Source organism: Cupressus sempervirens, chromosome 5, assembly GCF_028749045.1.
Source record: "Cupressus sempervirens isolate cs-2001-9-10 chromosome 5, ASM2874904v1, whole genome shotgun sequence".
In the NCBI taxonomy this organism is placed as follows: Eukaryota; Viridiplantae; Streptophyta; class Pinopsida; order Cupressales; family Cupressaceae; genus Cupressus; species Cupressus sempervirens.
In genome coordinates, this window is record NC_143122.1 from 351,746,229 (window position 1) to 351,763,193 (window position 16,965).

Sequence of the window (16,965 nt, forward strand, 5' to 3'; positions counted from 1 at the left end):
ATTTTTATCTTTAGGTATGGGCACTAGAATTCTTGTTCTTTTCTTTTTAATCTAATATAATTCTTCTTTCATAGCTTTTATCTAGTTATCATCTTTGCAAGCTTTATTAACACTTTTAGACTCAACTTGTAAAGACAAATGAATTTCATCCTTAGCAATCTTTCCTCTACTCATAACACTCTGATTTTTATGACCAATAATTTTATCTTGTAGTGTCTCGTACCCTGATGCTCCTTGAAATTGATGTGCAAACCCTAAACTAAGACCGTACGGTTGATCCAGTACAGGAAGAAGACTTGTACAGATGCCAAATAGTGAAGTACGGTCAATGAATGAAGGTTGTACAGTGTTGTTGATCACCCAATGTCATGTACGGTAAGCAAGAGAGGGGAGTCGTACATTGGTATGGCCGCATGGTGGTATGGTCATATGGTGGCAAGACAGACTGTACGGGTGTATGGTGGAGGTGGTTGGTGATCCGTACGGGGGATACACGGGATTGTGTACACCGTACAAGAAGACATACGGTGAGACAAGAGGGTCGTACGATCAACGAATATCACACAGTAAGGGGGTGAATACGAAATGTAACATGGAATTTGCAAACAATAGAATGGAAGGTAAAATGCAAGGAAAAATAGAACATTTTGTGAAAATACTTTATTCAATCAACACAAGAGAATTTGATAATAATAACTTCATCAATTCGAAAGATAATGGTGCTCCGATTTGCTAGATCCGAGCAAAGTGCTACAGGCGACGGAATAGGGTGAGGGTTGAATCCCACTGAAACCGGAAGAGCCAAATAGGGAAGATCTTTCACTTCCGAAATGGCAAACAACAGAGAATCCCAACTGGAATTCGCAGTACAAAGAAATAAACCAAATTGCATGCCTAAAGCCTACCTCTAAGTCGTGCTTAAATACCCATTGGGGAAAACTTTCCGAGGGTGTACAAAGATAGCCAACGGCAACACAAACTACGCAAACAAAAATAAGAATGGGTCCGAGATACATAAAATCAATCGGCCCATTACAATAGTTTTAATAAATGATTTATTTTATAACAGGAACATTACAGTCCTCCCGTCACAAATTTTGCTTGTCCTCAAGCAAATGTAATGTTGGGTGCTAGAGAATGTGCTCGCCTATCCCACGTTCATCATCCAATGGCAAGTGTTTCCAATGCACCAGATATTCCTTCACCATGCAATTCCACAGAGTCTTCTCACGTACTTCGATGATCTCGGCTGGTTCCAATATGAGCTTTCCTTCTTCATTAAGCGGTGGAAGGTCTGTGGCTACTGTGATGTTTTGCCCTACAGCCTTCTTCAAGCATGAAACATGGAAAATGTCATGAATACGACTTCCCTCCAGAAGTTCCAATTCGTACGTGACTTCACCAACACGACAAACTACACGATATGGGCTATAAAATCGTGGCTTCAATTTTTCCTTTCCCTTTTCCCTCAATGAAGATTGTCGGTATGGCTGGAGCCAGAGATAGACCAAATCCCCTACTTTGAAACTCCTCTCCATTCTGTTTGTTGGTGTACATCTTCTGTTGAATTTGCGCCCGTTGTAGGTTTTCCTTCAAACATCTCTATATGTCCTGTCCCTTCTGAAGCCAGTCCCTCGCCCTTGGTACGCAGCTGTCACCCAGAACCATGTCGATGAAGGAGAGGGGTTCATACCTGTACAGAGCTTTGAATGGTGTCATTCCGATGAACATGTGGTACATGGTATTGTAGCAATATTCCCCTAGATGTAACCATTTGTCCCATGCTCGTTGTTGTGTCGACACATAGTTCCGAAGGTAACCTTCGAGTCATTTGTTTACAATCTCTGTTTGTCCGTCTATCTATGGGTGGTAACTAGTACTTGGCAATAATTTTGTCACTTCCATCCGAAACAGTTTTGTCCAGAAGATACTGATGAATTGCCCATCCCAATCACGGATGATGTTTCGGGGTAACCCGTGCAGACAAAAGACTTCTCTAAAAAACAGATCGGCAACTGTGCGGCTTGAAGGTCGGAGGGGATGGCGACGAAATGTGCGTACTTTGTCAATCTGTCAACCACCACGAAAATACAATCCTTTCCGTTCACCTTGGGAAGCCCTGTTATGAAATCTATCAATATACTTTCCCACTTACGTTCTGGAATTGGCAGAGGTTGTAGCAGCCCGATAGGTAGAGTATGTTCGGACTTGTTTTGCTGGCAGACCGTACTCTCTTACATACTGTAATACGTCCCCTTTAAGTCCTTTCCATGAAAACCTCTCCCGAAGACTTCTTTAAGTTTTGAGGAAACCCGGGTGTCCTACCAGGGGTGGGTCATGTACTTCCTTCAAGATTTTCTGCTTCAATTTGGATTCTAGCACCAAAAAATTTGATTTTTATAGTAGATGATGTCATCCACCACTCTGTACCGATCATCCTAGGTGTGGTCATCCATTAGCTCACAAGCAAATTTGTTTTTGGAGTATTCAACTAACAAATGTGCCTTCCAGTTAGCTGAAATCTGGTTTAGTGAGCAGATGGTGGGTTTCCTAGACAAGGCATTGACAACCACATTGTTCTTTCCTTTTACATATTCAATGTCAAAATCAAAAGCTTCAACCTTGCTTACCCATCTTTGTTGTCTCTCGTTCAAGTCCTGTTGCTCCAGAAAATATCTCAAACTGTTGTGATCTATACGGACGACAAACTTGGCACCTACCAAATATTGCCAAAACTTGGTTAGTGCATGTATGATGGCCAACATTTCTTTGTCATAGATGGAATATAGGTGTTTTGTCGGCGTAAACTTCCTGCTCTCATAAGCTATGGGGTGTTTATCTTGGATCAGTACCACTCCAATGCCTTCTCCGAACACGTCGCACTCCAAAATAAACGGTCGAGTGAAATCAAGTAATGCAAGTACGAGACAAGTGCTCATTGCCTCTTTCAACTTATCAAAGGTGAGTTGTGCCTTTTCATTCCACTAGAAAGATCCCTTCTTTGTCAGATCCATTAAGGGTGCACTCCGCTGAGAGAATCCTTTAACGAACCTCCAGTAATAACTACACAGTCCGAAAAATCCTCGCAAATCCGTGAGTGATTTTGGGGGAGGCCAATCAAGGATAGCCTGAATCTTCTCCTGATGCACTTGAACTTTGTATTTACTGACAACATGCCCCAGGTGCAATATTTTTGTCATACCAAATTCACACTTGGATTGCTTGGCGAACAAAGATTGTTCCTCCATGATACTTAGGACTTCATTCAGATGCTTTAGGGTGCTCCTCTCATGTCCTACCATAAATAAGATCATCAAAAAACACCAATAAGTACTTACGCAATTGCTTGTTGAAGATGTGATTCATGCATGATTGAAATGTAGCAGGTGCATTTGTCAATCTAAATAGCATGACCAGAAACTCATAATGTCCGTGGTGACAACGAAAGGTCGTCTTCTCTACATCTTCCTCCCTCATGAGATCTATTTTGTCACTTCCATCCGAAACAGTTTTGTCCAGAAGATACTGATGAATTGCCCATCCCAATCACGGATGATGTTTCGGGGTAATCCATGCAGACAAAAGACTTCTCTAAAAAACAGATCGGCAACTGTGCGGCTTGAAGGTCGAAGGGGATGGCGACGAAATGTGCGTACTTTGTCAATCTGTCAACTACCACGAAAATACAATCCTTTCCGTTCACCTTGGGAAGCACTGTTATGAAATCTATCAATATACTTTCCCACTTACGTTCCGGAATTGGCAGAGGTTGTAGCAGCCCGATAGGTAGAGTATGTTCGGACTTGTTTTGCTGGCAGACCGTACTCTCTTACATACTGTAATACGTCCCCTTTAAGTCCTTTCCATGAAAACCTCTCCCGAAGACTTCTTTAAGTTTTGAGGAAACCCGGGTGTCCTACCAGGGGTGGGTCATGTACTTCCTTCAAGATTTTCTGCTTCAATTTGGATTCTAGCACCAAAAAAATTGATTTTTATAGTAGATGATGTCATCCACCACTCTGTACCGATCATCCTAGGTATGGTCATCCATTAGCTCACAAGCAAATTTGTTTTTGGAGTATTCAACTAACAAATGTGCCTTCCAGTTAGCTGAAATCTGGTTTAGTGAGCAGATGGTGGGTTTCCTAGACAAGGCATCGACAACCACATTGTTCTTTCCTTTTACATATTCAATGTCAAAATCAAAAGCTTCAACCTTGCTTACCCATCTTTGTTGTCTCTCGTTCAAGTCCTGTTGCTCCAGAAAATATCTCAAACTGTTGTGATCTATACGGACGACAAACTTGGCACCTACCAAATATTGCCAAAACTTGGTTAGTGCATGTATGATGGCCAACATTTCTTTGTCATAGATGGAATATAGGTGTTTTGTCGGCGTAAACTTCCTGCTCTCATAAGCTATGGGGTGTTTATCTTGGATCAATACCACTCCAATGCCTTCTCCGAACACGTTGCACTCCAAAATAAACGGTCAAGTGAAATCAAGTAATGCAAGTACGAGACAAGTGCTCATTGCCTCTTTCAACTTATCAAAGGTGAGTTGTGCCTTTTCGTTCCACTAGAAAGATCCCTTCTTTGTCAGATCCATTAAGGGTGCACTCCGCTGAGAGAATCCTTTAACGAACCTCCAGTAATAACTACATAGTCCGAAAAATCCTCGCAAATCCGTGAGTGATTTTGGGGGAGGCCAATCAAGGATAGCCTGAATCTTCTCCTGATGCACTTGAACTTTGTATTTACTGACAACATGCCCCAGGTGCAATATTTTTGTCATACCAAATTCACACTTGGATTGCTTGGCGAACAAAGATTGTTCCTCCATGATACTTAGGACTTCATTCAGATGCTTTAGGGTGCTCCTCTCATGTCCTACCATAAATAAGATCATCAAAAAACACCAATAAGTACTTACGCAATTGCTTGTTGAAGATGTGATTCATGCATGATTGAAATGTAGCAGGTGCATTTGTCAATCTAAATAGCATGACTAGAAACTCATAATGTCCGTAGTGACAACGAAAGGTCGTCTTCTCTACATCTTCCTCCCTCGTGCGGACCTGATGGTATCCAGAACGGAGATCTATTTTTTTTAAATAGACCGCACCATGCAATTCATCTAGCAACTTATCTATCCTTGGAATGGGATATATATTCTTTATTGTTTTTTTGCTCAACACATGGTAGTCCACACACATGCGCATCGTCCCGTCCTTTTTGACCAATACCACAGATGACACAAAAGGGCTAGAACGGGGACAGATCCATCCTTTCTCTAGCAATTCCTGAATCGTCTTTTCGATCTCAACTTTGAATTTCTTGGGATGGCGGTACGGTGTGTTTATGACCAGCTTGGCTCCTACTTCCAACTCGATAGTATGTTCAAACCCTCGATGAGGCGATATGCTAGGAGGAATGTCAATGAAAACTTTATCATGTTTACTCAAAATATCCTAGAGTTCATCATATTGTGGTGGTGTTCGTTGTCCTTTTATAGGTTCCACCGAGACAAAATAGTGTGCAGCCCACGCAACGTCATCACGCCGAAAAATAGCCTCCATCCGATGTGCAGAAACTTCCTTCGAACCTTCATTTGCCATTCCGCAGAGAACAAACTTCTTTTCATCAACCACAAAAGTGAAGTCCATCCGTTTGAAACTTTCAGTGTGTTCAAGCGTCTCCATCCACTATATGCCTAGAATAACCTCCATGTCATCAAGGTCCACTATGAAAAAAATCCTCAGTCACCGTGTGATTCGCCATTGTGATACTTAGCTGAGGAACAAGGTGCGTGCAGGGTAGAAGAGTCCCTTCGGCAACTTTAACTTGAAAGTCTACATGCGTCTCCGTAGGTAGACCTCTTCAGTTCAGCAGAGATGAGTTAATGGAGTTTAGAGTGGTTCCACTGTCAAGCATCACCATAACCCTTTGTCATTGAAGGGTTCCCCATACACAAAAAACTGTGCACCTCGGGCTACCGGCTAAGGCAATGGTTCCTCCGCGTCGTACCAAAGTTGCAATTCTCTCCGTATGGTTTAAACGGACCATGTTGGTGTCATTGTGAGGTTGGTTATCTTCGGCCGGCATTTCTTCCTATTCGTCCTCATCATCGGACACAACCTCAATGTAATGGATCTTCCCCTTCCGAGGCATCTATGGCCAAGTTCCCAAGGTCCCTTACAATTGAAACACAAGTTCCTCCTTCGGAGTTCCTGTCTGGTAGCTTCGTCCAATGACGGCTTCCTAGGCGGAGGTTTGTCCCTCGGAAATGCCGACGGTTAGGAATGTGAATAATTTTGAGAGGATGATGCCAATGATGATGCCATCCTCCGCACTTTATTGATTGCGTCCAACAGGGTGGCAGGATTGAACCCCTTTACCCAACCTTTCAGAGGTTGTGTCAGTCCGTCCATGAAGAGCACTACCCATCTTCTTTCGGAAATGTCTGTGACCAAAACAGAGAGTTTTTGAAATTCCGCAATGAACTAATCGACCAATCCAGTTTGTCTCAGTTACGCCAAATCTTTGAAATTGAGTTCTGGATCTTTACCATCAAATCGCTCTATCAATCTCTCTGTGAATTCCACATAGTATTTATTTGATCATGCCCTAATGTGATGGTGTCGTGATGCCACCATTCATGCGCAACTCCCTCCAAGTGCAGCACCACAAACTTGATTGCTTCTTCTTTTGGCATAGGATTCAGCTGGAAGTATTGACCTTCATTACCCACGCTTACACAAATATGGAACCGGATCCATCAAATGGAGACAGATTTACTTTACTCAGCTTTCTTCTGAGATCATCGTTAAATATCCTCTGTTTCTGCCTCCCGAATATCTCATTCTCAGATCCGCGTAATCTTTGTAGGATATATCTTCCTCAAGATTTGCATTCTTCCAATCTTCTCTCAGTTGTTCTTGCATCTCTTCAAAGGTTGGTTGTTTCCCTCCGTATTGTGCCTCTGTCCTGGGGGGAAAGATGGCATGGAAGGCCGAGAGCGTGCGAGATGAGGGTTTGATTTACCCGACACCGAGTTCGCACTATGACCATTTTGTTCTCCGGATATTTTATTGTCCGTCAACTTCTTGAGAGTCTCTTCCATGAGTCGTTGAGTATCAATGATCTGTACTTGATTCCTGGCAAGTTCCCTCAGTAGTGCCACAAGTTCAGCAGTTGTCGGTTTCAGTTCAATAGCCATTCAATCAACAGAATATGTCCTTCTCTTTTGGCTATAAACTTTCATTCACTGTCCACAAGCTAGTAGGATCGAAGTACTCTGATACCATTGTAGTGTCCCGTACCCTCAATGCTCCTTGAAATTGATGTGCAAACCCTAAACTAAGGCCGTACGGTCGATCCAGTGCAGGAAGAAGACTTGTATTGATGCCAAATAGTGTACTGTCAATGAATGAAGGTCGTACGGTGTTGTTGATCGCCCAATGTTCTGTACAGTAAGCAAGAGAGGGGAGACATATGTTGGTATGGTCGTACAGTGGCAGGAAAGTCTGTACAGGGTATGGTGAAGGTGGTTGGTGATCCGTACAGGGGATACACGAGATTGTGGACGCTGTACAAGAAGGTCGTATGGTGAGTCAAGAGGGTCGTACGGTCAATGAATATCGCACAAGAGGGGGTGCTTACGAAATGTAACACGGAATTTGCAAACAATAGAATGGAAGGCAAAATGCAAGGAAAAACATAACGTTTTGTGAAAATACTTTATTTAGTCAACACGAGAGAATTTGATAATAATAACTTCATCAATTCGCAAGATAATGGTGCTTCGATTTGCCAAATCCGAGCAAAGTGCTACAGGCAATGGAATAGGGTGAGGGTTGAATCCCACCGAAAATGGAAGAGCTAAATAGGGAAGATCTTTCACTTCCAAAATGGCGAACAACAGAGAATCCCAACTGGAATTCGCAATACAAAGAAATAATCCAAATTGCATGCCTAAAGACTACCTCTAAGCCATGCTTAAATACCCGTCAAGAAAAACTTTCTAAGGGTGTACAAAGATAGCCAACGGCGACACAAACTACGAAAACAAAAATAAGAATGGGTCCGAGATACATAAAATCAATCGGCCCGTTACAATAGTTTTGATAAATAATTTATTTTATAACGGGAACATTACATATCTTTAGTATGATTAAGCTTTACATAACTTGGAGTCGGAGGGGCATGAGACTCATCAACTTCAATACCATTATCAATCTCTTCATCCGCTCCTTCCTATTCTCTATTTTGATTCTAATTTTGCTCTTTTGTGCACTGTAACAGATTATCTTCATCATCATTTGATTCATTATTACAAAATCTCTCCTGTATCTGAAATCTTTCATTAACTTTCACATTAGCACACTCTATAAATTTCTTTATCCTCTAATTATAGCATTGGCAGGCTTTGCTCTTAGTAGAATAACCAAGAAATATTCCTTCATCACTTCTAGGATCAAACTTTCATACTTAATGTAACATTTGCTTCCAAAAATTCTAAAACACTTAACAATAGGTACATGTCCATACCATAGTTCATAAGGTGTCTTACAGGTACAATGCCTTATCTAAACTCTATTCAATGTGTAGACTGCAGTAGTAACAGCGTCTTGTTGAAAGTTTAGCTTCAGTTGAATAATACTGAGCATCTGAATATGTTATCTCTGTCTTATATATATATATATATATATATATATATATATATATATATATATATATATATATATATATATATATATATAATTCAGACAGATATGATTCAGATCAGGCATATTACTGCTGTTACCAATTCACATTGGGTTCTGTCACTCTTGATACTTCGACTACATTGGATTACTTCCAGATTTATCTAGCATCTCCAATCAGGGATCGGGTCTTACTTGTATTGCCTTCGACAATTATTAAGATCATTATCAAACATATTATAGGGCATGATTAAACCATTGTATGTTTACGGTTAACAAAACATTAGTTTATGACCATGTAGGGTCATGACGCCATAGAGTCATGATCATGTAGGGTCATGACCCTATAGAGTCATGCCCCTATGGGATCACAACTCTTCACAATTGTATATATAATTGTTCTCATCAGTGGACAAGGCAATATGAAAGACATAACATACTTGCAGTCCCAGGATTAATAAAGAAACATTGCAGATTACAAAATACATTCCTGTCAACATTCGGCATTCCAGTCACAGCATATCAAAAGCATTTTTGAAGGTATCTACTTGTTACATTCAAGTTACTCAAGTAAAAATCTGATATAAATCTGTTATTATTTCTATCAGAGATCCTATAAAATTAACATTGTGTCAGAGCCATAGTGATAAGAAATTTTATTCAGAACTTATATAAAATTTATATTTTATTCAGACTTTACCATTTTTTTTATATTTATAAAAAAAAAAAATGGTTAACCACGTAAGGTTAGAGAATAGATTGGAGGGGGCTTCAACCCTTTCTTCATGGAAGATTCGTGTCATGATAATCCTAAGAGAAATGGAATTAGAAAAATATGTACAAACAAATAAAACTATTCCAGAAAATGATCCAGACAAAACAACATGGAAAAGGCACAACAATAAAGCCATGAAAATAATTATAGACTCTGTTAAGGATCATATTCTCCCGTCTATTTCTAGCCTTTCTACAGCATTTGAAATGTTCTCCACTATCAAAAATACATTTGAGATCAATAATACTAGCAGGTTGTTGACATTAAAACAGGATTTATTGTCAATTTTGCAATAAATCTGAGGCAAATTTGCTTCCAACATCATAGTCCTTGCAGTATCAAGGATCCTATCATTCCTTTTCTTTCCTATCCCATTTTGCTAAGGGGTTCTAGGGGCAGACATCTATCTCCTTATTCCATGTTCTTTGTGATATGCATCGAATTCTCCAGATGTAAATCCTCCACCACGGTCAAGTTTAGACATTTCAGTTCCATTCCAGATTCAGTCACACTTTCTCTTTAAGAATCTTGAATTTATCAAAAGCTTCTGACTTTTCTTTCAAAAATGCAACCCACGTCATTTTGGAATAATCACTAATGAATAGAATGAAATATCTCTCACCATAACAAGTCTTTATCTTAGTAGGACCACACAGATCTGTATGAACCAAATCTAAAATCCTAGTAGCAGTATATGTCTTGTTCTTAAAAGTAGTTCTTGTTTGTTTCCCCATAGTGCACTCCTGCATAATGTGTTAGTAGGCTTCATCAGCTTCAGTAGATCTCTCAGAATATTAATGTTATCAAAATTTATATGACAAAGTCTCTTATTTCATAACCGTCATCAATCTTCACAACCAAACATCTATTCTTTGCTGAATTCAAATGAAATACATTACCTCTGGTTTTTATTCCAGATGCAATCTCATTTTCAAAGTCATTTGCAATAGTGCACATTCCATCCTTAAATCGTAGATTGTAACCTTTGTCAACCAATTGTCCAACACTCAAAAGATTATGCTTTAGTCCATCAACAAATAAAACATCATCATTATTATTCTTACCATAAAGAGTTATTGAACCTCTTCCATTGATCAAACAAGGAGTGTTGTCACCGAATCTAACACCGCCACCATCATACTTATCAAGCTTCACCAACTTATTAACATCTCTTGTCATATGGTGTGAGCAACCACTGTCTATTATCCATTATCCTTCTTCTCAATTCAGGTAACCAGAGCTTGTTCTTCAATCATAGGCATTTCATCCTTAATAGCAATAAAGACAATCTCTTCCTCACTCTTTTTAGATTCGTCATCAATAGCACCATTAGCAGCAGCATAAATAACATCTCTTCTTTTAGCTAAGCTTGAATTTCTTTGGTTTACATTTAGCAACTCTCTGAGAACATCTAGATGCAAAATGACCAATCTTATTGCATGCAAAACATTTCTATGGCACTTTTCCTTCGTACTTCCCTTCATCGTTTGGTATCCTCTTTGCAATCATAGCTTCCAATTCTTCTTTCTTTCTTCTTCCTCAATCTCTTCCCATTCCTTAGCATATCTACCAAATCTTGCAGAACTAGTAAAACTTATAAAACTATCATAATCAGTCTTATTCTTTCCCTTGGAAATAGTAGCTTTAAATGTCGATCTACTTTAGGTAAAGTATCTCCAAGTTTAATCATTTCAAAAGAAGACAACTTACCAACCAGTGTGTCTCTTGTTATATCTTGATTTGTTATGATATCCTCAATAGCAGCAACCTTGGTGTCATAGAAAGTTAGCAAGAATCTGAGAATCTTTGACACAGTTTCATCTTCGATAATGGTTCCTCCAGCAGCTCTAATTCCACAAACTTCTTCCGTTATCTTCTGCACATACGCCCTAATTGTTTCATCTTTGCTCATCCTTGTATTTTCGAACTTTTCTTTTAGGCTTTGTAACTTTGCTTGTTACACAAATTTGTTACCTTCATAAACTGACTGCAGTCTTATCCAAATTTCATGAGCAGTTTCATTTTCCATCGCATCGGTATATTTGGTATTAGCTAGGGCAATGAGTAAGGCTTCCTTAGCAATCATATTGTAACAAAATTTCTTCAACTGTGCTTCATCTGCACTCTCAAGATCTAGAAACCGGTAGGGGTCTTTTGTACTGGTTCAATGTTCTACATTCATGCAAATCAAGTGTGTAATCATCCTTCATTTCCATAGTGCATAGTTAGTTCCATCAAAACTTTAGGCTTTCCTTCTTAAAGGCCATTGCAGATCTCAAGCAGTTAAGCTTCAAAAAGAGGACCAAAGAGCTCTAATACCAATTGTTAGAAATAACAATGCACAACACACAACTAAGAGGGGTGGAAACCAGTTGTGTCCGAATTAAAACATTAAACCATCCATCACTTATCAGACCTGTAAATAAATGCAATGCAAAGCAAATAACACCATAACACATAACACTTAAAAAAAATTTGTGTGGAAATCTGGTCAAGGGAAAAACCACATTGGGAATCAAACCCACTAGATGATGTACTAGAACTTATAATACCCTGTTAAAGGTAGATGAGGAATGAAAATGCGCTCAGGCCCTCGCCTTATCACAACAAGGGCAGTAACCATTATTGGACAACAATCCAAATAAGTGAACAACAATTCACTGTGGACAACAATCCACTAAAATGAACTGATTGAAAACATCAATTATACAAATACAGTTCCTTTGAAGTACATTATCAGATTCCACTCATACTTCTTCTCAATCAACTCTGATCTCTGTCAATGATCCAAACTTCGCATCATCACACTCTTTCCATTAGCTCTTCTCTATCCGCACTACATGAATTCGCTGTCTTATACAAGTATCTAACACTTATTAGGTTGACTCAATATGAGTCCTAATTACAAAATAAATTACATCAACCAATGTGACGTCATAAGTGTCGGCTAGAACACATATAAAATACATTACAATATCAAATAACAAAGCTATCATCCGATTGTTGATCACAACAATCCAATCAACATGTTTCCCAACTGAGTCAGCCAGGAAATCAATTCCCTTTCACTGTCCAACGAGCAAACAGTCTTCTGAGTCATCAACCTCAAGTAAATCCATAGGTAGTCATGAATTTGCATCTTCACGATGTATCCTCAATCGCACATGGAAATTCTGCTCCAATGAAACTTGCCGAAGAGTATACTGGACCTCTATCTGAAATAGTTCTCAGTAAATACTATCTGCGACTAGCCTTTGGCAAATCTTCTGTAACTTCTTTGATTCGACTCAGAAACACATGCGATGGCAAACATAGCATGTCGACTCACCAAACATCATCCTATCAGGTCCGCAGGCTCAGGGACAACAAATTATATCTTCGCTGAAAGTCTGATTGTATTGTTCATCAACCGGAACACTGTCTGATAGCCATATATGTTGACATCAATAACAAAACATTAATGCCAAACATATTCAGCAACAATTCCTAATAGGAATCTCTTCTAACATCCAACAATCTCCCAATAGGAAGTAATAAGAGTGATTTCTTTTAAGGTGGTGCAAAATATATGGTCTTCATCATTACTCTAGTTTTCAAGGTCATTAAATATGGGGGATGCCAATGCCTCTCACCTTGGACAGGTGTATAAGTGCATTGATTCTATGCTAGACAAAATGTGGGTTATTGTGCAAGACAGAGTGGATAAAGTTTGTCACTCTTAGGGGCTATTCTAAGGAGGCCAAATTGGATAAGGCAACTATGGCACAAGAAGGCTCAATTTTGTGCTGGAGTTTCATGGGGCAAATTTGATGACTAGTACTCTAGCCTTATTTCTATCTCAAATTTCTAGTTCTAATACTAAGAGGAACTAGTCTAAACAAGCTTCATCCACTCTTTTAAGCGGAACAAGCTTACCTCTGCGAGAGCAGATAAGCCTGTGGCTATACAAAGAGTTTCGTCTCATTGACTGCAAGACACTTTTGTACAAAGAAAGTCTAGCAACACAATGGGACGTAAAGCCAGAGGAACCTGCACAAACTGTTGAACAGCTATGCTTACACAGGGGAGTAGTTGGTATTAGTTTGGAGGAGCTTGACAATGTGAAGTCCACTTCCAGCAATTCCAGTGATGAGAAGTTTGGCAATAAGTGGAGGCCTCACTTCACTCTAGTTTGTTATTTTAACATCATTATAATCATTATGAAATCTTGAATATAATATAAATTTTGAATTTAACAAATTGAATTTACATTGCTCAAGATGAAGTTGTTAATGTTTGGTTCAAGCTTGGCAGTGTCTAAGTTCTACTTGGGCGGTCAAAAGAAATCAGATATCTGGAATTTGGCAAAAAGGGGGATGATTTTCAATTAGAATTGAAAAATCCTGATTGAATCAGACAAATCTGTCCAGTCACAAAACCTCCAGCCAAATATGGCTCAAAAAATTCAAATTTATTAACTAGGCTTGTCGTAATCCATTAAAGGTAAAATTGCATGCATGCAACACTATTGAAATCAGATTTAACTAATTAATTGCCGAACCATGCTAAATGCCTAACGAGACATGCACTCATCCATTCATGAAAAAATCTGCATGACTACAATATCATTGAAAATAGATTTTTATTGATTAGTGTGAGATGTTTGCCTGGCCATGTTCTAACAGGGATTTGGAGAGCTTCACTACATAATGGCCCAGGTTCAAATCCAGAAGAGGCAACTCAGGTGCAAACTGTAAACTGTAGTTCAGTACCCTCCCCAAGTGATGGGTTGGTCAATAAGAACATATAGATTCAAATAAGAAAATTGAATTCCAATTTAAATTACAAACTATAGCAGCTACCTGAATAGACATCAAAGTGTCATTGCCAACTCCATTCACGCAGAGTTTCAAATGCCCACAATAGCAATGAAATTAGGTTTTATTTAGTACAATGGTGTGGTAGTTAACAGCATGCTGCAAGAAATGTTAGGAAACGAACCTTGTCAAATTATACAGGTGAGAAACTGGGATATTTAAGTACAGTTGAGGGTACTACATAGTAGCTATACAAAGTTAATTTTAACCCAAGAATATTGTGTTTGGGTTTATTGTCACAAAGGTACATGAGATGGAGTGAGATAACAAAGGCAGAAGACTTAGTATTTTCTTCCCTATAACTATTGTAACAAAGCAAAAGAGGTGGTGGTTAATAGACACAGGAGGCAATAGCCCTAGAGGATAAGTTTCTCTAGCCTAAACTCTAGCAAGATCCATTTGGGTAGTAGAATATTGAACACAAGAGCCTGACTGATGCATACACAGGAATCTTGATGGGAATCGGATTACAACTAGTAGGTCAGATTCAGTGGCTGCTAATGTCATCTACTCCATACAAATCAGTTGAAACTAACATAGAAGTACAATACATCTGAAAAAAAGGTAGCAAGTTCAACTAAATATTTACATGCAAACATAATATTGAAAATTATTCAAGTTTCAACCGAGAAACTCCTACTGAAAATAAAGCTACGATCAATAGAAAAATAAGCTTACAGTCTCAACTAGTCCATCCAAATCGGCTGAAATGCCAATCGAACACCCTAATTAAAAACAATTAAAACTGAGCAACAAATTCACAGAAAAACTCAAACACCTGGAATTGAGTTTCAATTAATCAAAAATTTCAACGGTTGAATCCATATTGCTTGGACACTAATAAAAATGTATCACTGCCATTAACGAGAAACCGATATATCATACAATCGACCCCAAGAAAATTAAAAAATGTCGGGCATAACCTTCCTAACAATTCCTTCACTGAGCTCCCCAATTTGCTTATCTAGGCTTCGAAGTGTTTCCTCTTTCTGGACCTCTAATTTCTGCAAAGCCAACTCCAATTCCTTCTCAACCCGTGTTCTGGACTCCTTTAACTTCGCCTCCAACTCTGCAGACATCTCCTTCTTCATCTGATTCAAGGAAGCCGTGACCTCTGCCCGGGCAGCCTTGAGAATGGCATCAGCCTCCTCCTGTAAGCAAAGAGAGTTTCAGCATTTAAAGAAATTGTTGACGAAATTGGCTAAGAAAGTATGATTTGGATAATGGAAGACTAATCCTGAGGAGTGTAAATTTTACTATTAATACATGCATAATTTGGAAGAATTACAACCTTAACAATTCCATGATTCTGTGTATTAAAGCTCGAGAAAAAGTTAAAGGTAAAAGTCAGTTTTCCAGTCAAGGATAAACTAGATGTAAAAAAAGATTATTAAAAACCCTTCTGAAAGCCCAAAAGAGGACATTTGTTTCCAAGTGCCTTATGAATTAATCAAATATTGCAACCCTTGTTTTCAACCTCACAACCAAAGCCTCAGAATAAATATAACTTTTACTATCCACGCAAATTTTGATGAGTCCAAGTTTCAGTGATCTCTGAGAAAGTTGACAAGCAGTAATGATTGGTACAGTGCAATAATTCGTTTCACTATTTTGGATCCCCAATCCCCTTAGGCTCACCTCATACGACAGATTCCTCGTGAGCCAGTCAAGCTCCCGAGAGAATGTTAATAAAGCAATGCTTACTGCCTACTAGCCAGAAATGGGGATATCCAGCAATGACTAAATTATTAAATATAACAATTGACTGATTCATAGAATGAAATTATTTTGAAAATCTGTACGTCAGTTCGCCAAAAATACAGCTAATTATTAAAAAAAAAGACCCTACCTGTAAGCGCTTGATTTCCTCAGAATTGTCGCGAACACTCAGCAGCTTTTGCCTGATTTGTTCATCCCTATCATCCATGAATTTCCCCAAAGGCTTTACCCAGATGTTGTCAAGTGCTACCATTAAAAGCAAAAATTCTGCCGCTATAATGGGCAGGGTGAGATTGAAGTCAAAAAGCTTGGCTTTTTCTACTTCTGCCAGAGCAGGCAGGGCTAGAAGGCTGTTCAAGGCAATCAAGCAGCCATTTCTTACAGCAGGGGAAATTTTAATGTTAAATGGGGAGCTGGATGTATTTTTTTTCTGTTGGGCTTGGATTAGTAGGCGATTTTGTTGGCAGCAAACATTGTTTTTAAATGTGGGTACTTTGGTACCTGATGGAAATGTGTTTTTCAAAGGGATCTTGCCTGTGGCTGTGAATGGAGAGGCCATGAGTGTCATTTTTTAATGCTTGATCGTCGAAAGGAATTTCAGAGGTTTGAGGAGATGGATTTTACCGCCATGTGCTGAATATATTCAATGGGTATATACATTTCTGCGTATCCCAACCATATCCTACAATCCTCAACACCTGCCACACATTTATGTATGTGGTGCATAAAACAAATGGATGATAGGCTTTTAGGCTGTCTAATCATTCTTCTACGGCTACTAATTTTAGAGAGACGATAGTAATTCATTTAAATGGCATTTTCTCTCAAGTGGAGTGGAAATAAATATGGAATTTGTGTAGCACATTTGGTTGGTCCTATAGACTCTTGTGGTCCTCCGGACTTCATTAAA

At 39.0% G+C, this 16,965-nt stretch overlaps 2 protein-coding genes across 2 annotated transcripts; both read right to left on the reverse strand.

Moving 5' to 3' along the window:
- Positions 1–1,130: 1,130 nt before the first annotated feature.
- Positions 1,131–1,538, reverse strand: LOC149556171 (uncharacterized). Its single transcript, XM_089829731.1, has one exon. It carries the CDS (start codon positions 1,536–1,538, stop codon positions 1,131–1,133), a length of 408 nt encoding a protein of 135 aa, XP_089685857.1.
- Positions 1,539–15,093: 13,555 nt separating this feature from the next.
- Positions 15,094–16,682, reverse strand: PDE334 (ATPase, F0 complex, subunit B/B', bacterial/chloroplast). The gene is made up of 2 exons (XM_089830300.1): positions 16,186–16,682; positions 15,094–15,487 (listed from the first exon to the last, which is right to left on the reverse strand). Exons 1-2 carry the CDS (start codon positions 16,621–16,623, stop codon positions 15,239–15,241), a joined length of 687 nt encoding a protein of 228 aa, XP_089686426.1. The 5' UTR covers positions 16,624–16,682; the 3' UTR covers positions 15,094–15,238.
- Positions 16,683–16,965: the final 283 nt, after the last annotated feature.